At 37.1% G+C, this 22,181-nt stretch overlaps 1 protein-coding gene across 2 annotated transcripts; it reads right to left on the minus strand.

Moving 5' to 3' along the window:
• Nucleotides 1-13,983: 13,983 nt before the first annotated feature.
• Nucleotides 13,984-21,214, minus strand: LOC108665978 (gamma-butyrobetaine dioxygenase). 2 transcript variants are annotated; one of them, XM_018152789.2, is made up of 9 exons: nucleotides 20,887-21,214; nucleotides 20,444-20,540; nucleotides 18,786-19,309; nucleotides 17,794-17,987; nucleotides 17,407-17,512; nucleotides 16,336-16,550; nucleotides 15,459-15,619; nucleotides 14,622-14,780; nucleotides 13,984-14,591 (listed from the first exon to the last, which is right to left on the minus strand). In XM_018152789.2, the coding sequence occupies exons 1-8, from the start codon at nucleotides 20,926-20,928 to the stop codon at nucleotides 14,629-14,631; spliced, it is 1,491 nt and encodes a 496-aa protein (XP_018008278.1). In that variant the 5' UTR covers nucleotides 20,929-21,214; the 3' UTR covers nucleotides 13,984-14,591; nucleotides 14,622-14,628. The 2 variants fall into 2 exon arrangements, with proteins under 2 accessions (XP_018008278.1, XP_018008277.1); XM_018152788.2 differs by having other exon boundaries at nucleotides 13,984-14,780.
• Between the last annotated feature and the right edge of the window lie 967 nt (nucleotides 21,215-22,181).

A 22,181-nucleotide genomic window follows, 5' to 3' on the forward strand; every position in this document is an offset into this window, starting at 1 on the left:
GTTTGTTGTAGTGTTGAACACTGATATCTATACTGGTAAAAAATTAATTAATTAAGTTACAATATTTCATGACTTAGGTGTTTTAAAGTATTGAAGAATTTTTAGAAGCTCGATTATCCTGCTTTTTATAATGGCTAGAAATTAACTCGTACAAATGAACCATTAAAGATTATTTGAACATTTAATAATGCTAGAAAAAGATTTAATACACTGAATTGTAATCTCAGCCGTTTAATTGACGAATAATTATTATGTTATCAATTATTAATTACGGAAATGATAATTGCGAAGATCTAGGAAAGCTTTGAAAAAAGAAACGGTACAAGGAAATTCATCATAGTTTCGTTTTAATCAATTTGCAGCATCAGAATAATTATTTCCAACATAAACTGAAATAATATGATACGATAAATAATGCGACGAATACAAACAGAGAATCGAAATATTGCTTTACCAAATCTGGCCTCAATGCCTGAAAAATACTTGGAATTAATGAATGTTATCGAGCGCTACACTAGGTTATGTAAATGTAATGACAATACGAAGCTTGTGCAACTATTAGCATTATACGCAACATTACGAAACTAACGCACTCCTGCATTTGCGGTAAAATACCTCTCTAGATTTGTGATATACCGCAAGCGTATACACGAATCGCGTTTGTATTGAGATCGCATTAAATTTGATGCGAAATAATCTGAAGGAAGGATCGAGATTCGTATCTCTGCGGTCGCTGCAACGCAATGGTCTTGCAAAGGCGTTGCCAAGTTAAAAAATTACCTCCAGATAAAAGCAAGGTCTCCATTTGTTCAGAATAAAAATAAAATGCACATTTTTTAAGGAATTTGAACTTCCACATATCGCTATGACAAACTTGGCAGTTTTAACTCTCGGTTCTGCATTTTTTACAAAATGCTTGGCATTATTGGGGAAAATTTGCTGTGGTATGCTCAGTCAAGCTTCGCTAAGTCGCAAACGTGACTGTCGTAACGCAATTTTCAATATTTTGTAGAGTTCTTGGTTTAATTGGTATTTATTGTTCAAATATTAGGCTTTTATCATAGATGCATGTGTTGTCATATTTTAATGAGCAATAGAATGTTAAGAATATTTTGAAAAGCGTTAGAATTTAGATCACAGATAGCGGATAGGAAAGGAGTAGTTTAAACATGGATGGACATGGTCATTTGTCTTGTAAAACATATCCCCGTGAATATGGAAGGTTAATAATTACCAGTTATAAGGTACCATGATAGTGAAGTTTTGTGTTAATTGTTATTAAGAAGTTTTAATGTGATTTGTGTGTGCAATAATGTGTTGTAACGGAATCAGTTGTTTGCTGATCGCAGAACATGTATGGGCTGGCAGCGTACTCGCCCGTATCCCACCCAGCGTACCCGTATTTTTTCAATATTTAATCGAAAAAGTTGTTCAATTATTACACTTAGATTGTCTTCGTAGACCTTAGATAAATTGGAAAGTATCATTTGTTATTAATATCCATTAAAATATAAATATTATTTTCATTTATTGAAAAAATACTAATTTTAGTGATGTAAATGGTAATAGTGTAATAGTTGTAATAATTGTGTAAATATAATTTTCATATCTGGGATGGATGATCCGGAGATTGTGGAATCCTGTCATCCCGCAGTCAGTTCCATTAAATCCCAAGGCAAATTTTAATTAAACTCGTTCAGACTCGAATTAAACATGAAATTTTCACTTGACTACCGTGTTCAAGTTGAAAGGATATTCGAATTTTCAAAATTAAATTAAAATTTACAGTAGTGAAATGTGAAACTAAAAAATTTTATTTACCTTTGTTTATTGTTTTCTATCACTCCACTAGTTACAGATTATCTTATCCAGACACTATCCCGATATTACAAGGATGTGCAATTAACGACTAAAGATAACGACTAAAAGAAACACAAACAAACTTTCGAAATAATTACTGTATGAAAATTATGAAATAATAAGACAAGTACGCAATGGACATACGTACGTATTATCGACATAATGACATATATCATATAATATTTTAAAATGAGTTTGTACAAAAATAATTCAAATTATGGAGAATTTCGATGAAACGTGTTATATAAATAACATGTGAAAATAATTTTTCCATTTCTGCAGCATAGAAATTTTGCGAAAATTGCCCTTGTCCATTCCATTGAAGAAAATGACCAAATTCTGTTGAAATTTTTGCCTTCCATGCTGCTAACGCCAACTAAATAAGCGGGAGAAATAAACCTTGAACTCCATCCCATAGTTCATATTTTGTTCAGTTCCGAGTGCACCAAGCATTCAGAGAAATGAGTGATATATTGTCCAATAACGATGCACTTTTAGCCCATTTGCCGGTAATCCGTGTACGGATGTGCCGTACGGATAAGATATTGATTTATAAACAAATCAATATCTTATCCGCAATTTGCTCGCGCTGTGGATAAAATATTGATTTGTTAAGATACACTACATGACTCATGAATGTTTCTGGGAGAGTAGTACAATAATCAGAGCAAACAATTATATCAATTAGTTCATAATAAATTCTGACGAAATCTCAGTATTGTAATTTATTAAACCGAAGATCAGTAGGGGCTTCTTTCGTCGCGTTACTACCTTAATTGCCTGCAAAACTTGTTAAATGCAAACAGCGTAAAAAAATGGTGCGGGAAATTAATTGAGTCTAATTATCCGGCACTCGCTTATTCCTTGCAACTCATTTCAGCATCAGCTAGAAATACGGAAAAAGATTTCCGCTTCTAAAGAAAGTCAAATAGTGCCTTTGTCTTTGACTTGAAAGCGCTCATTGTTATCGAGCTCTTCAAAGACTTAAAACTGTGAGTATTCCTTGATATTCTTGTCTTGCTGCTTCTTATGGCACGCAATCAAATTGTCTATAGCTTGGAATCAGGACGTTTATGAAAGGGTTTTATCAGCAGCTTCTTTGAAGGTAAAGCTAGCGGGCCTTTGTTAGGGAACGTTTGGCGTGTGTTGTAGCTGCGGGTGTCGGCTGGATATAACACTGCATCATCCCGTTGTATTAGGCCAACGACTTTGTTTTTGGTAATGAGACGAGCGAGCTCGGTTCAAAACTGGGCCATAAAGTAGACGGTCGTAAGCTCTGATATCCTTTGCCTCGTTCCTTTAATCTAGGCTGCCATATTCCTAATGGCCACTCTAATTACTGAAATAACGCGCGCCTTTCGGCGTCTTGCAACATTCCAGAAGCCCGTAAGAAAAACTTAAGCGCCCTGAAGGAAAAATCCGAAATCCAAGCAGATTTTACCCGACACCTCTTTGGAGCGAATTCATTTTTTCTGTTTTCTCGTCCTGATTATATAAGAATGCATAATAAAGGTGGCGGGGGAATGGCCCAGCCGCCGCGAAAGGAGGCATGTGTCCCTCTTCGGCATCGAAAGAGGCAGCCAATGCAAAGTTTCCGCTCAAAGTCTCTGTAATTTATGAGACATATCTTAGCCTTGTTGCAGCTGCCGGAAAATACTACCAACTGCGGTCGAAGCTTTTTGTCTCGGTATTTATGCTTGTATAACATCAAACCTCGTTGGAGGAAGAAGAAAATTTGCCCCGCAACATGACCGAGATGTGGAAATGCGAGGAGCAGCATTCAGACCTGAGGAGGCAAATTCTATCTTCAGTGATTTCGATCAGAAAATTCTTAGAATAACGAGTGACCTCAACCATTTGAATTGAAACTTGAGTAATTGGTTATGTTTTTGTGATTAATGTGTGGACTTTTGTGTTTGCTTCATTCGTTTATCAGGTTTTTTTTTAATTCTGTGCCTTGATGTAGAATCAATTTTTTTCACAAAACACAACATTTTATAGAACTATTAAAACAATACCGGTGAAAAAAAAATCTCGGGAGAGATTCTGCCGCAATCAACCGATAAATCGACTGAAATTAGCTGCTCCATCGAAACGAAAACTATTCACGAAAGAAAACCAAGGAGGATCTTTTTTGTACGAGGCAACAATTCAAGTGCCATAGGCGTTTCAAGAAATTCTGTTTTCTAGCTGAGGCGTCACTTACGCATCAACGAAGTTTGTGTGGGCAATGAAGAGAACAAAACCTCTCGTCTTGCGGCCAAAGAACTTTACACTCGGCATTCCGCATGCGGGGATCTTGAAGAAAATTTTGCGCGGTTCCGACATTCTCCTAAATATTTACGATGCCCTAAAACAACTCAGCAACGCACGAGGCGCGCTATGATTTCTCAAAATGAAAAGCCTCGACTCTCGCCAAAAGGACAAGAACTTCCTGGAAAAAGGAGACGAGCTCGCGACGTGCGTCCATCTGGCAGAAGAAACGTACGTGCCAGTTGGCATCTTGAGAAGGGAGTTTCGTAACGCTAACACTTGCAAAAGATCCTTATTAGATTATGTTAATGAGACAAGCAGACTGTATTCAAGAATGTAAGAGTGGCTTATTCTGTCCCTGGGTTAACAAAAGAGCTCATTGTCTGGCACCACAATGGGACCTGCATGCGGGGCCTTTTTTTCGAAAATATCCTTGCGTTGAGATCACGATTTTATCTCTTCATATGGACGACCAACGTCGCAAATAATGGCCCCAATCTGTCAGCAGGTCTTGAAACTTAGAATTTGGCTTGAAAGTTTTCCAAATGATTATCAGAGATCATGAATTTTCTCTCTGAAAATTCGATTTGGAAACGCAACAATACATTTTCATTGCAAAATTTAAATAAAAATTATACAACCGGATTTTAAATTGAATTTTCCTTTAACCGCTGATATCATGAAAATGTACTTATTCTCTGTGATTTTCATACCAAAGAAATCATAATGAAACATAACATTAAATGCTGACCCTTGAGAACAGTCTTGGCATACTCGTCTGTGAGCAAGCGCCGAAATTTTACCTAAAAGTATCGCCGTCGAAATGATTTCTGCAACAATTTATGGTTATTGTATTGTTGAGATTTCGATTATTCCTGCTGAAATATAGTTTCCTGGACTAATTTTCCATTAAAAATAAATTTTACATCCATTTAATTGTAATTTCACAATATTTCATGATTTACCTACAAGAGCCGGAATTTTTAGGTACTAGAATAACTGTTACCGGAATCATGCCCAAAATACTTCTTCTCAACAGTTTTAGGGAATACTATAAAACATAAGCTAAACATTCCACTGTGCATGGAAACGTTTTGAGCTGGCATGAGTACGGCCTAGCACGTAGCTCGTCCGATCTCGGCCTCAGGGTTGAACAAAGAAGTCAATGTGCGGACTGACATAGCGCCCCATCGCCGACGTCCGGGACTATCGGATAGACGGATAGCCGCGATACGGAGCTGCGTGCTTTGGTTGTGCATGTTGCGTGCAGGGATAATGTTGAACTCACACTCTGTATTTGGAATGCTCTTCGTTTTTTATGCTGTCATCGAGTCCAATTAATGAAAAAATATTTCAATTTTGGTTTCTGATATTCTGCTACACCAATAAACGGTTAGCCTTTCAGTGCTTGAAATTTAAAAAAATATAACTCAGTACTCACTGCAGTGAGTGACAGAGAGCACATTTTCACGTCGACGAAAACTTGAGGTCATGGACAGACGGACGGACAGACGGACAGACAGACAGACAGACAGACAGACGGACGGACGGACATGGCGAGCACAATAGTGCATTTTTTCCATAAATGAGAAAATGCGCTAAAAATGCTGATGGAATTGATTATCAGTAAACTGTTTAAAGGTGCCAGTTTCGGTTTGCATTACAACCGACATCAAATAAAAAAAATATTCCGTTGATAAGCCATTGCTCGAACTTTAATATTTCATCGGTCGCTTTGAAGCCATCTCATTATTTTTATCGTCTCATGGTTGCCCATTATTAGATTTCTAAATTAATACTTTACTTCAGCATCATCTTTATTTTAAGATATTTCTTTTCACATGAAAAAAAAAATAATCATATAAGTTTCCTTTATATTGAGTAGTTAGCCGCTTTTAATGCGCTTTGCCTTTTACAACTGTGATCGGCTCCTAGAACGAAAGCCAATAATGAGGTATGAAGAATGATGCAGCATTAACAGCTTCATGACCAATTTTAACCAATCTTTGACAGCCGTGTGTAAAAAAACTTTGATATTAACACAATTGAGTTTACAAAATTTTTTCAGAGACTTGCATGTATCAAATTTCAAATGACCATTGTTGAAATTAAATTACTGCTTACCAAACAAAGTTCCAGGTTAAAGTAATTACAACGATTGTCTTAGTAGAGCTTTCCAATGACTGAACACTACAAGTTATAAATATTACCTAAAAATTTCAATCCTAGTTTTATATTCGAGCTGTACACTTTTGTAAGATCGTAACTGATAAACATAATCAAGATAATCATACTAACTGATATGCATAATCAAGATATTCATACTAACTGATATACATAATCAAGATATGCTAATTGGTGCCTGATATACATAATCAAGACACACATACAAATTTTTAATTCCCAAATCCCTGATAACCCTATCATGGACGTGACTGAAAAAGTGCCGTATAATATGGGTAACTAAACTAAAGCTTCTAGTACGCAAGAACCCGAGCGGCCTGATAGCGCTGATATGAGAACACAAGCGTTCTTTCAGCCGCACCTCGATGGGTCTCGCGTAGCAGGCTTTCTGTGCTTGCGACGTGTTTTCCCTTACCTAAACTCTGCGCTGCGTTGAAAAAGAACAGCTGTCGATCCTGAGTGAAATGCCAGTCGTTCAAGTTGCGAACAGCCGTACATCACAGATTAGGTTATATCGTTCTACATCCTGCTTCATCTGTTAATCTCAACAAACACATCTTATGCGAAACCATAAAATATGGAAATTATTCTTCTTAAAGGTGTTTTTCTGTCATGCGGAGCTTAACTACGCATGTTATGAGAAGTAATTTAATCTAAGAGCGGAAAGTAACGACCATTTAATTAGGTTCAGTAAAGATCATCAGGAATTTGATACATAGAAACTCCCATCTAGGCATTTCTAATCTTGTTTGTCGGACCTCTTCATCCCGTATGATAGGCCGTCATGAATTACATGACGAAATATACGGATTATATGATAAAGTGAATTTATTTGTCAAAATAACTTGAAGCTCAACTCGTCAGCATGGTTACCAGCTTTATGGAATATTTGTTTTCCCATCTATTATATAATAATTTGGAAATAAATATAATTTTTTGTAAATCAGATAGGAGCTGAGTACAGCATCGAAGCATGCATATTTTACCATATTTTTCACGAGGACAAGTCAGCGATTGATTTCCCAAGAATATCTCATTTAGGATTAGACTAAATAAATTCTTTTAGTATGTATTGAAAAAAGTTGTGCTCGCTTGCACTGTGTTTAGTCGGTAGGAAGTAGCCAGTTTGATGGGTAGTAATTAATGGTCGCTTGTTAGTAATGGAGCCAAATCACGTTTCAAGAATAATAACTCTGTACTACTCTATTGCAATAATTTGCATTTTTTGGTAATGAGACAATCTTCAAAAAATATCAACACATAATTGATATTTTTTAAAAGTCATCAATTTTCTTAATAGAATAGACTAGAATAAAAGTGTCGGCACTGAAGAAATAGGCCCATGGCCTGTTGCCTATTCTTGTATAGTTTTCTTTACTTGATTTGCAAGGGATCCGGCCTTTGGAACCCGATCTTTCCATAACTGACGATTGATTGAGATAGCTGCTGGACTTATTGCCTGGTCCGTAATTTCCTAGGCATTTTAAGACTGAACATATGCTCCTGCATAGCTTCGTCTAGTCTGTTTTTGAAGGCGTTCATACTCGGAGCGTCAACGATGCTATCAGGGAGGCTGTTCCACATATACCGGTGACTCGAAGCGAGAAGAAGTGTTGTCGCATGGATGTGTTATAACGCAGTTTTTTTAGTATATAACTTTGGCCCCTGATGTTGGTTCTTGTTTCAAATTAGTGCAGGCTGTAGCTACAGTTAGTGAAATACTCACTAAAGATGATTTATACACAAAACTCTTTCTCCACTCCATCGCCCTCACGAAGCCTACAGACACATATGTCTTTTCGTCTGCACGGCGAGAGGACATTTTCCATTCGGGCATTTCCTCACATTACCTCCACTCCTGAGCCATGCATTCCCGCTAGGCTAACCCGTCTCACGATATTCCCGCTAGGATAACCCGTCTCACGCTATTCCCGCTAGGCTAACCCGTCTCACGATATTCCCGCTAGGATAACCCGTCTCACGCTATTCCCGCTAGGCTAACCCGTCTCACGATATTCCCGCTAGGATAACCCGTCTCACGCTATTCCCGCTAGGCTAACCCGTCTCACGATATTCCCGCTAGGATAACCCGTCTCACGCTATTCCCGCTAGGCTAACCCGTCTCATGCTATTCCCGCTAGGATAACCCGTCTCACGATATTCCCGCTAGGATAACCCGTCTCACGAAATTCCCGCTAGGCCGACCCGTCTCACGAAATTCCCGCTAGGCCGACCCGTCTCACGATATCCCCGCTAGCCGACCCGTCTCACGAAATTCCCGCTAGGCCGACCCGTCTCACGATATTCCCGCTAGACCAACCCGTCTCACGATATTCCCGCTAGACCAACCCGTCTCACGAAATTCCCGCTAGGCCGACCCGTCTCACGACATTCCCTCGGGAGACAATCTGTAAACAAATTGTGCGATCGCACGAGTCTGGGATGATCAATTTTCGTCCTTGATGATAAGTAACATTAAACAAACTGAATAATGGAAATGCCTTGTTAGATAAGAAATGCTCATAAATCCTTCATTAGGAAACATGGATTATTAAGTTGATTCATTAGGCCGCCTTAGGAATCTTTAAGCATATTTGCAATCATAGTTCTCAACGAGGATAGGATGAGGGTAAGACTAGTGGTTCTAGATGAGGGTAGGACCCGTGGTTCTAGATGAGGGTAGGACCCGTGGTTCTAGATGAGGATAAGACTAGTGGTTCTAGGTGAGGGTAGGACTCGTGGTTCTAGATGAGGGTAGGACTCGTGGTTCTAGATGAGGGTAGGGCTCGTGGTTCTAGATGAGGGTAGGACCTGTGGTTCTAGATGAGGGTAAGACTAGTGGTTCTAGATGAGGGTAGGACCCGTGGTTCTAGATGAGGGAAAGACTAGTGGTTCTAGATGAGGGTAGGACTCGTGGTTCTAGATGAGGGTAGGATTAGTGGTTCTAGATGAGGGTAGGACTCGTGGTTCTAGATGAGGGTAGGACTCGTAGTTCTAGATGAGGGTAGGACTCGTGGTTCTAGATGAGGGTAGGACTCGTAGTTCTAGATGAGGATATGTTTCGTAATTTTCACATAAGCATTCCAAGAACTTCAACATCATATCATTGTAAGTTCTTACGTTATTCATACTTTTCGACCAGTTATCGCACATGTACTGCGGAGTGCACACTCGTCCAAGTGTCTGTCTTTGCTCAGCAGTTAGTCGATCAGGTCTTCTAAGTGCCCCGACGATGGTTCCAATAATTCGCTTGTTAGCGCAAGTTACCAAGATTGGCAAGCTCTGATGGAGCAGCTTCGTCTATATGCAAATGCCGACCACTTCCTCTCACAGTCTTCACCAACGCCCTCTTCAATTGTGCGGGCACAGTATTGCTTTGATTCATATCCCGTATTAATATTCCGTAACGATGATGTGCGTTAAATGGAAACTCATAAACGCAAAATTTCATGTTTTCATTATCGGATAATCTGTAGGAATTTATGTTATATATGGTATTATATAATATAATTCATTACACCATATATAATTTTCATTATATATGGTATAATGAAATCCTATCATTATACCATATATTATTTTCATTAAATATGGTATAATGAATTGCTGGAAGAGAATTATTGTTGTATGGGTAAAATATTAACAACAGTCAAATTATTTACAAAATTTCGTGAATGTTAGGTGAGAAAATTATTTGTTAATAAAATTTGTAGGCTGCTGTGCCTATTTTTCTTCGGGACTATGCGATTATTTAAATTATTCAGAAAAGTAATTAACCCCCATTTTAATTTTGGTACTTGACTTCACCATGCCAAGAAGCGAAGGTATCTTCGTTTATTTTTACGTCTAATTCGTATTTTCAGCTTAATTAATTTGTGCACACGTAGAATTAAAAATAATGTGTTCAATAAATACATGACGAAATTGATGAAAAAACATAAACGATTAGATTCGCGTTAATCTAAATAATAAAGTTCAGAATTTCTATAAAGTAACGTTCATGATCTTCATTTTTCCGCCCACATCGGAACCTTTTGCAACTTGCTCACAGAATTCAGAAGAAAAATCGCAATATTTTCCTTATTTAATTGTTTAATTTGTAGTCATTAGCAAAAATATTCATAAAAATATCATCATGGGAGCCTTTATGCACCAATAATGTCTCATGATTGCACCATTCAAAGGCCAGAATGACAGAAAATAACATTTCTGGCCGTCATTTAAGCGTTAATTAACGTGACATTAGATTTTAAAATGCATATAAAAAATTCTAGCACTCTTATAACTAAAATTAAGTGCCTTTTCGCGAGCTGCCATCATAACTTATTCGAAAATAATATTAATTTTTAAAATTGTTTATTGTGCACCAAATGAAAATCTTTCATCGTTAATGTAACTCAAAGGCCATCAGTATGAGTTATAAGGGCCTTTGTACAACGTGCATATGATTGTTGGTAGCCGAATAGGTGGCAGTTAAATTTATTAATTACAGTGTCACTTTAAAATAAATGTTGCATTTAATTATCTATCACGCTTAAGTATTCTTTTATTGCAAGACATGTGCAAATGAAGTGTATAATACGAAATTTTAAAGTTTTTATAGTAAAATTTTATTAAATTTTAAGTACCTAATTTCAATTTTAAGTTTTTAATAGGTGGTAATCGAGCGATTTTCTGTGAAGATATTTGCTAAATTAAAGTAAATGATATTTAAAAAAGTGCATGAAAATAATTAAAGTGAAAATTGTGCTCCCTATGAAATATTATTATTTGATCTTGAGCTGTCTTACAACCGTATAGGATAAAGTCTCTTCTTTCGTTATTCAAATATGGGAATATATTTTTATTTATTTCTAAACTTTGAACGTCATGCTAAGCACTACAACTAAGTCTTGTATATGCAACGTTCCGTTATCTTTGGAGTGGACGTAAATTTTTCAAGTATTTCAATGACCTGATGAAGGGCCAAGCGATAAGGTGCTGTGAGAACCCGCCAGAAAATGACCCTTAGTCGAGAGGTCATTCCTCATTACCTCCAAGAAATGCGTTCAGGAATGTATACGATGCGCCCAGGAATCTAAGGGAATACGAGCTACACGAGTTTTGTCTCTAGGCAACATAACAACACAACTTTTCGAGACTGCATGAAGATATACGAATAATACGAACATGTATCCTGTTGAATAAGACGAGTATTTTAGTAATATGTATTTAGTTTTGTACTTTTCTAAATGTAAAAAAATATATATAGATTAGGCAGCAATTTTATTGACTATATTACCGAAAAATATTATAAATTGTAGTACAAATGAGCAATCTTTCGCTCCGGCGATTCGTAAATAAATCAACGTAAACACCTTATTGTAACAATGTGCTCAAAAAAGTACCTTGTCTTTTCGATTCATCTTTTACGAAAAATATTATGCAAATTTCAAAATTTATTGCGATAAAAAAGTAAAATCATACGAATTCATGGAATAATTTTCAAAATCTTCAATTTCGTGAAACATACAATCGTAATAAATCCGTTGAAGAAGTCGCGGCGCGACCGTTAGGTTTATCCGCCATACGAGGAAGCGAAATGCTCTCGAGGGCAGAGAGGCAAAACGCTGCTTCATTATTCCCGTAGGAATACCGAGGGAAAAACACGTACTTTTGAGCACCGCTTGGGAGTCCGGTTACGGCCGCCCCCGGAGGGATCTCCGTAACCCTCGACCAGCGCGGTAAATTGCAGCCCCGCAATCATTATAGTTGGGGAATAAAAATAATATATTAACATACTTGTTCTACTTGTAATTGCATTTTATAAGCATGCATCATATTTATCATGGCTGGTTAATCGTAACCAACACGAAACTGTTGCATAAGCCTGCAATGATTGAAGAAATTCAGGTAGGTTCGGATGAAAAATTATCGTGAATATATATCAATGAACGTGTGCAAGGCGTGGGTCGAATCCTTTGCATTCGAGGTATATTGTATTGGATTAAAATGTTAATTAAAGACTGCTTCATATGCACATAATAATAAAGCCTTTGTGACCGTAACCTAGATTCAAAATAGTTCAAGATGTTATTTCGTCCTCGATTCCGAGAAAGCGCGGAGAATTTCACGTACCGAGGGTTAGCCTTTTGAAATTGACTCCCTCTGGGAGGCACTTAATGTTTCCTTCAAAAGAAAAGGTCGTATTTCAAACCGTGGGATCAGCTGAACTGCGCCCAATTTTGGACCTCCAGATCCTCGTCACATGAACCTGGCAGTCATGCGTACCATGAGCTACTCATGACGAGCGTTTGTAGTTATGATCCTACACAGGTTGTGTGTTACCGTGTGAAGCGATGCATAAAAAGGCGACGTTGTATGTACACATTGTACAGTCGTTTCAGTCACCAACAGCAGTCATCTCACTAGTGACTAGACACTAGACACTAGAGGCTCAGGTTCGTTCACTCAATACGGTGTTTCCAACAGGTGCCTAGATTTATGGCTAGATAAGTTAACCGAAATTAGTACCCGAAATAGAGAAGCGTGTAGATTTTTGGGATTGTGAGATACAATTCGATCAATCGTCCTGCTTTTTCTAAATTGAAGTTATTTCAGAATGAATAATTTGGCATTTATGTTGTAAAATTTTGAAATTTTCTTTTCATGCTGAATCAGAGATGGCAATCGAACAAAGAAGTGCAGGTGTAAAATAAATTTTTTGGGCTCTGCATATTCTATTTCGCTATTTATTTAGTTTGCTGCTTGTTCCTAAACAATTTTTTTACATTTGTATTTTACGAAATGGATTTTTGTAATTCTGGTTTCATGCAATATTTGCTTGATAATTTCTATGCTCACTATATCCTTTACTCAGTACGGACACTTTTCCCGCCAATCGCATCACAACTTTGCTTTGAAATTCTTAGCTCTGAGTTTCAGAGCTCAATGCACACCTCCTTGTTTCAGTTCGCAGCTCATCTCCCCAAACGTCCATATTCCATGCCGCACATAAAGCTGCTCTCTTCATATCTTTCCATTAAATTCGAGCGCTAAATGTCAGGTGTATTTTGGGGGGCCAGATGTCTTCCACAGTCGAGGTTTATGCCGCACTCACAGGGACTTCCAAAGCAGCTTCATCTATCATGCCTTCCGACGTGCTACAATTCAAACTACGCTGCTAGAAACTCGGTCGCTGCCAGAGAATAGATTTACAGTCACTGTGGGGGAATATTTCTATGGGAAAATGGATACGAGGTGCACTCAGTCGGTGACAATGTGTATGGATTCATTCGAGTAGGTACTGCTTGATAAAATATATATTCAAATATGAATATATTTTTTGCAGATTTTCCGAAGATGAACAGTGAAGGAACTTTAAACATTCTTTACTTTATGATTTAGCAATTAATTTGCATTCAATATCCGCATTATTCCATTTTATTTAACGAGAAAGTGGTCAATCCTAGAAAGGAAACACCGTGCAGTACTCACATGTTACTCCAGTAATTAGGGTGGTTAACAGTTATGTTGGTTAAAAATTAGTTTGGGGTTCGCAATAAAAGCATGATGCATCAATCAAATTTATTTACTAATTAAGGCCAACCTACTTCATTTTTATTGTCCCGTTTTACAATCACTATCCAATTTATGAATATTGGTATTTAATATATAATGTAGAGCATGAAATCCTGCATTCGAATATTTTATATTTCATGATTACAAATGATTATCAAATGAATGAATTTATTTTTGGTTCGTATGCTTCAGAACATTATTTGTTTCTGCATGTTAAAATCTCAATAAGAAACATGACCAACGAAGAAACACATAAATTAAACCAAAGGATCTGCATTAATTAAAAAGTCGCTAATCATGGATTAATAACCCTTCTTATATGTGATGCGCTAGAAAGAATCAGCCTTAATCTCAATCTCTGTGAGAAAGAATCTCACAGCCTTAATCACTCATGCATTACCATAAAAACATTGGTACGTATTGTTACATGTCTTTATTTAAAATTTCTCCTGCAGGCGATTGGGTAAGAACTTAGGTATTCAGTTACATGTTCACAGTTTGAATAGCTGCTGCTGTTACATGTTCATAGTTTGCATTGGACCTGCAGTTACATGTTTACATTAAATTACTGCCGCAGTTACATGTTCATAGTTGGCATTAGTCATGCAGTGACATGTTCACATTAAATAGCTGCCGCAGTTACATGTTCATAGTTGGCATTAGTCATGCAGTGACATGTTCACATTAAATAGCTGCTGCAGTTACATGTTCATAGTTGGCATTAGTCATGCAGTGACATGCTTACAATAAATTGCTGCTGCAGTTACATGTTTACAGTTTGAATTGCTCCTGAAGGCGACGGCGGCGACACAGAGCCTCGTCCCAGCTCATGAAAGTCGTCACCAGATGCCGCGCAGTCAGGTCGCCTTCGAAGCTCTGCCGGGCGTGCTGACATCGTACGTTGTCCAGCACCGTCATGTCTCCTGCGAATACATATACGAAGATTTTTTTAGCCCTTTTGTTTAATGAAGGTAACTCTCGTTACTATGTTCTAATAAATCTATAACATTGGCAACATTTAATGAAAAAGTAGGCAGTAACTCTGGCAAATAACTGTGCTTAACGTGTCAGTAGACCATAGCTACTTATGCATTTATTTTTGTCGAGGTGTAATACGTAGTTTCGAAAAGTGCTGGCTTTGTTATTTATTCAAAGTCCCGTGGCTCCTAGTACCTTTAGCTACTTTCTATGGCACCGAGCATGACTATTTTTTTCGGAGCGCAATTCCCGGAGATTTTTGCGATGCAAATGATGTGCATATTTTTAGACGAGTAAAATCCATGGTTTTATTGCAGGAATAAAGAGTCTCTGCACTGCAAGATAAGCTAGAGACTAAATTTATTTGTTGCGCCTGCCAACACTTCATGATTATCTTACAGTCTCTTGAATTCAATTTTATTTCCTAAATAAATTTAAATATGCATCCCGTAATGTCCTTAAGGAAAATTTCAATGCTTAGTATCTTTGTTTTTATGCCCTGTTTGTCATGAATGTGGAGAAAAATTGTGAAATTTTTAAATCTTGAAATAATAGCGACAAATTGTACTTTGCAATTCACCTACAGACGGCTAAAATCTAACTTAAGCAAGTAAATGACTAACCATCTTGCATCTTGAACGAGACGCTGTTGTCGTACATGAGCCTGAAGTAGATCTGGAGGGCGTGGTAGAAATCCTCTACTTTATCGTCAGGTAGATCCAGGTGCGAGTCCCGGACTTGGTTATTGAAGCGGATGGTGCTCACTTCACCGGAATTATTCAGCCTACAGGCACAATGCATCGTGTTAACATATATCAAACATGGACAAACGCTGCATACACGCGCGGAAACTTGTTATTATTAATAATTTACTTATAGATGAAACCAAAAACAAAAGATTCATTCATTTGAACAGCGCAAAATTTTACATTGGTTGGAAGTGAATTTCGTTACACAAACTCACATCAGTCGCAGTTATAATTGGTTAGTGACCGGCGCATTCGGGAAAAACTCAGAGTACACAATATATATTTTTTTAATTCGCGCGAACTTTTTTCTTGTAACTGCGTGTGAATTTGTTCATATATACCATTAAAATAGCGCGGAAAAATTGCTTTAATCAGTTTTTTTACAGAAAAGTAAATGGAAATGATAACCTGCAAACGACTTTTAATTTTTTTTTCCAACGTTTCTTTGTTTACATATTGATTGCTATCAGTTGTGCATTATTACTTAAAATTATACCGTCCGAAAATTGTTTACTTGACATTAAATTTTGATAATTTCGCTCCATGAATAATGAATTAATTGTACTCTACTCGATGCTAATTAAATTAACTCCTCTATTACCAGAAAAAAAATTAATACCTTACGCATCGCACTATACAATTTGTCGCCTTATTAAAAACATCATTCTTAACTTCAGCATAAATTTATCACGCAGCATCTCATGAACCAGAAACTCTGAGGAAATATATCGTTTAAAAACATTAAGCTCACTGTATGGTCGGTCCCTTGTTGATTTTATAGAACTGGTTCATCTCCATCTGGTCCTTTCCCTCGCCTTTGTCCCAGAAATAAACGTCAGTGGTTACGAGCGTCTCGAATTGTTGAGGGTAATGTTCCCTCATGTACTCTGCTGCCCTCAGCCCATCACTGATGATCGTGTCACCTCCCTCGCCTCTGTGCTGCTTCACCATGTGCAGGAATATCAGCTGAAATAACGCAGGAATATCAGAAAGCAGGAATATCAGCTGAAATAATATGGCAATATCATTAAAATAAAGAATGGATTTCAGCTGAAATAAAGCAGGAATATCAGCTGAAATAATATATCAATATCAATTAAAATAAAGAATGGATTTCACCTGAAATAAAGCAAGAATATCAACTGAAATATAATGTGGAAGTATCAGTTAAAATAAAGAATGAATTTTTGCTGAAATGAAGAAGGAATATCAGCTGAAATAATATAGCAATATCAATTAAAATAAAGAATGGATTTCAGCTAAATAAAGAAGGAATTTCAGCTGAAATAAAGCAGGAATATCAGCTGAAATGATATGGGAATATCATTAAAATAAAGAATGTATTTCAGCTGAAGTAAAGCAGGAATATCAGTTGTAATATAGTTTATTTGTGTTAACAATGCATAAAATATGCAAAGAGGCAGTCATTGTCAGTATAATCAAAGTCAGCCAAATATTAATATTATTGATTTATGCTGAGAATAACTCTAATGTATGGCAGTAAGAAATTTAATCGTGGAAGTTCCACAAAAAGTGACAAATTCGATTAAGCAAACGACAGGCATATTGAAATTTTCACTTTTAAATTTGATTCAAATAATAACTCTATAATACCTAGAATGATAAGCATACCTAATAATTTTAATAATTGATATTGATAAGTGATAGTATACGTATAATAGTAGAAGAGTAAGGAAATTAAAGAAGCTAATGCGTTTCCTGACCCCTGGTAACCTAATAATTGTAATAATTGATATTGATAAGTGATAGTATTTAATAGTAGAAGGTTACGGAAATTAAAGAAGCTAATGCGTTTCCTGACCCCTGGTATCTCCTGGTACTGAGGCATGTCGTTGTGCAAGTTCAGAGTCTGGTTGGTGTATGCCAGGTTATTGGCCTGTGGGTGGTTCACCACACTCGAGTAGATCCTGGTGAAAAGAGCATACATGATGAATTATTCATGTAAAAAATGGGCGTCATTGTCCCGCACATTTTGGCTTACTTTGAAATTCATTGCATTAATTTCATCAACAACAAATAATTTCATTTTGCTTCAAGCAAAATATATTTATAATGCATAAACTTAATGCGCGCATCCTCAAGAATTTCAGTATCAATCGTTCTTAATATTTTAGACTAATGCAATATTAGTCTATACTAGACAATATTTCTTCATACATTACTTTACATAGAAGGGAAAAGGCCTCACCCATAATGCGTGTATTTAACTTTAGCAACTCTCTCGCAGAGGTCGTATGCCGCTGAGGGCTGCGAGGGCGTTTGCTTCAGGAGGGTAGCGCCCCAGGTCTCCAGCACGACGAGCCACCGCAGCAGCGCAGCGTCGTCTTCCATAAGGCTGGGGTAGTCGAACTCAGCTACCTTGTGGCCGTGGGACCATTGTTTCTGTTGGTAAAATCATATTTAAAACGAATATTTACTAGTTCAAGTAGGTAAAGAATATATATATACATGTTTGAAACTAATATATATTAGTTAAACCATGGATATAAAGACAAAAAGTTAGGTTTGTTCGCGAGGCAGTATGGAAGCAGGCAAAAATTTCTCTGCTAATATTTGTCTTAAAGAGCTCCATAATGAGATATTAAATTCGAAAATTACATGTGCGTTTGATGTTTGATAAATATCGTTCATTTAATAAATGATTTTCGTTCCTGACGCTAGTTATAACAAGATTTAGAAGTTTTACAACGTATTGCTCTACTTATATTTGATTTATATATTATATAGTATCAAGTAAGGAAGCAGAAATTAATTCAATACTAAAATTCCATTAAAATAATTCACCGTTAAAACTTTCGCAATTAGAAATAAAAGTTCGTACATTAAATGAATTCTGAATTATCTTGTAATGCTGGCTGGTAAAAATTTATCGATTTAATGAAAGTTTACCAATTAACAGAAGCGTGGTTAATGAAATCCAAAGCTAAAACGTGAATTCTTATAACAGCCTACAACGTTTTTTTCCAAACTCTTCTACTACAATAACAAAATTTTCTTCAATTTAGTTTTCTCTAATGTTTCTATAGCAACAGCGCTTCAAAAATAAACTGCAGCATCGCTGGTCAAGCCCACTCAATCTACGAGTCTCTTCCGTACACTCAAATAAAAACGGCCTTAACAAAAGCATCTTCATTCAAAAGCCAGATAAAAATATTTCCCGGTTATTAAAGGACTTTTTACCTTTGGCAAGGAGAACCTGCTTCTGTATTTCTGCCTGGCCTGTTCAGTAAAGGCTCTTCTCTGCAGCCACTCGGCTTTGAAGACGCTCTCGTGTCCATCCTTCCATCTGATCTCCACGTCTCCGGCGTCGCTTAGCCTGGCATCATCAGCTTCGGGAGCCGAAAGCAAATTTTGCATCAAAAACGAACGTCCAAGTGCAAGAGGGTTGAAGCAATTGGAGCACTGGCAGTTGTCGCGTAGCCACACAGTCGGATACCTTAGTGTTTCACCATTGGTTAGAGTTAACTTTATTTTAGTCCCGTCAATGTCGACTGCCGATATCGGGTGAACTGTGATAGTTTCAGAAACGCTTGGATTAAGCTTTTTCAAAGATTCCGTGTCCAAGTTGAAGTGTTCCATTTGGGATTTTTCGATGCTTTCAACTTGAGCGAGGGCTGGTTTTTCGTCAGTCTGGTTAGTAGTGATGGTACGTATACCCGAAGTACATGTCTGAGTGCAGGTTTTACACTTGTCAGTGCCTTGACCTGTAAATTGAATATTTTTTAGTCGAAATTGGACTTTTCCAAGACATTATTAATAAAATCAAGCCAAAACATATCTTACGTAATTCGAATTATCACTATTAGAATATTTTCGTGCGATTTTTATTGAATTATATTGAAATATTATTAGATTGATACCTTTTTATGCAAAACAATGATAAAACATTAATTTAAAACAGCATATGATGCCTGAAAATCGCAGCACCGAGTCGGTCTATTAATATCGGTCATACATCAAGGGACATATACGATGAATAGTAAATGATCTTTGCGCACTGTGTGAGTGTGTGCGTAATTGCCCATCCTGGTAGTAGCAACTAGGTATGGGAGGGGGTGATATAGGTCAGTTTTTCCGGTGGGCGCTAATGCCACTGGTAGTTCTACGACCATCACTGCCTCGCCGACTCACCAGAACCATTTTTGCATTACACAACACACTGGACAAGCCAGGTGCTCATTTATCAACCAGAGTTAGGTGAATGGCTGATCGAGCTGACCATGAGCTGACCTTCCCGGAAAAACTTATCCTCAGTGGGACTCGAACCCGGGCGCTGGGTGCGAGAGACAGAGTCTCTCACCACTGCACCACCGCATCTCATCTCTACGCACTAGCTTATAAATATTGCGGCGTATTGACACATTGACATAGGCATAGTAAGGAAGCCGAAATTAATTCAATACTAAAATTCCATTAAAATAATTCACCGTTAAAACTTTCGCAATTAGAAATAAAAGTTCGTACATTAAATGAATTCTGAATTATCTTGTAATGCTGGCTGGTAAAAATTTATCGATTTAATGAAAGTTTACCAATTAACAGAAGCTTTTGTCTGTTGAAAAGGGCAGGGTGGCCCAGTGGTTAAAGTTCAGAGTACCAAGATTGGCGCAGAGCGGCGCGGGTTCGATCCCAGCTCTGTGCGCCAGTTTCTGGTCAGAATCGGCAAGGAGGCCGGGCGGTTAAGCACAGCAGAATTGTAGCAGTGAGTTGCGAGTTCGAGACCTCAAAATGCTGTGAATGTTCTGCGATGTTAAGAATCGGCGACAGGCCTACGGCCTAATAAACGCTGAAACCGCTATTATAATACGCTTCTATATGATATATACCGAACAACTCACTGATTGCAAACGATGATTGGAGATTTGGCCCGCACATGGGGAGCTGGGGGCCGCCGGTCTGCCGGCCGTAAATCGGCTGCAGCAATGAAGCCGCTGCCTGGAGGTTAAATATTACGTGTTATTGGACAATTTATAAACATAAAACGTCGCGTTTCTTATAGTTGGAAATCTAACTCAAAAAAAGCTCTGTTTGTACATGTATTTTAAATATTTTTCTATGTAAATTAATTGCAAAATTTTCCCACATAATTGACTTTATCCCTTTGTAATGACGTGATGCCTTTACATTGAATATAATTGAAATGTATGCACAAATTGAAAAGATTTAGCTGGTTTACAATGAATGACTAAATCAAATCTAATATATATATAATAGTTTAATGTTATTTATATTCAATAATATCCATTATTAAATAACTTTTAAATCTGTAATAATCACCAACCTTTGAATATGACTTGGGAATGTTGCGAAGTGCCGGAATCATTATGTAGGGATGTGAATCCTATTGGTCTTATTGGTCAAGCTGAATACAAATTTTAACAATATTTTTTGCCCGTTTCTTTGCCGTATTCTTTTTGCCTGTTAAAGATAGAACTCACACGAAATATATTAGTTTCTTGTCATTAATAAAGAACGTCTGGGTAAGTTTTATGGAATTTGTTCATGAAATTTGATTAAAGTGCTTGTTTTGGGGTGCGTGTGGAAAGATTCAGGATGATATTTCCTCGCTATCGCAGCAATAAGTAGATGTGCCAACGATTAGTAAGCAAGATGCTGGTCTGTAAGAGCGACTCAGGACAAGCTGCTTTTATACGCCTTTTCGAGGAGGCTCTGTGAAGTAGATCGATAAGCTGGTGCCCACAGCCACTTGTCATGCGAGTTCAATTATGCTCCGTCGCAAAAATTTGAAGGAGGTCTCCTTCACTGACGGCTGACCAATGTACGTGCAACCGATTCACTTCTCGTCCAACTTATCTCGAGACGACATGAGGAGGTTATTATAGACTAATTTTTTTTCTCGAAATGTAAGCAGATTTTTCCAGTTTTTTACATCGGAGGCCTTGCATTGAGGATTTTGTTCATTGCAAAGTTTCCTACGGTGAGGCTAATGATGGTCGATGATGGTTGTACCTATCGTCATAATTTTGATTTGCTTTACACATTTGTTCATGAATTGGAGAGTAAACGATAGATACAAATTTTTTTAGAAATAAATTGATTTCACTATGAGATATAGTTCCGTAAATGAATCTCCTCCGAGGTTAAATAATATTTATTTATCGTCTTGACGACCGAAATTTCTGATTTTTGATGATCTCTTTTATTCATACTTGTATCGTCACAAGTAAGAGGCTGTTAAGCTATACTTAAAGAACCCTGAAAAATATGCTCTTCATTCAGTGATACTACTCATAAAAATCAAATTCTCAAGCCAACTTAATTCTAAATAAAAAAAGACTGACAAAAGTCCCAACAATACTAGAAATTGAATATTTTACATCACATTTCGTCGTCAGCACTAGTGCATTAGTGAGTGAAAAACTCATTTATTCAAGTATTCCGACCAGCGTACGTCATAATTTCAAATGCAATTCAAACAATAATTTCATCTTGTTGCAAAGCTCAGGAGAAAAAATTCAATTTGTGTTTCACACTATTCATGTGAATGTACAACACAATAAATCTTCTTGCACACGTAATTTTTTATCATTAGAACTTGAAGACTTTCCGGGGAAT

Source organism: Hyalella azteca, unplaced genomic scaffold, assembly GCF_000764305.2.
Source record: "Hyalella azteca isolate HAZT.00-mixed unplaced genomic scaffold, Hazt_2.0.2 contig17616, whole genome shotgun sequence".
Taxonomy (NCBI): Eukaryota; Metazoa; Arthropoda; class Malacostraca; order Amphipoda; family Hyalellidae; genus Hyalella; species Hyalella azteca.

Excerpts from the sequence above, each read along its gene's own strand:
- LOC108665978 (XM_018152789.2), bottom strand. The coding sequence starts at position 20,928 with ATGATTCCGGCACTTCGCAACATTCCCAAGTCATATTCAAAG. Across the intron at positions 20,541-20,886 it reads TTCCCAAGTCATATTCAAAG|GCAGCGGCTTCATTGCTGCA; the intron begins GTTGGTGATTAT and ends TTTAACCTCCAG. Across the intron at positions 17,513-17,793 it reads GTTAAATACACGCATTATGG|GATCTACTCGAGTGTGGTGA; the intron begins GTGAGGCCTTTT and ends TCTTTTCACCAG.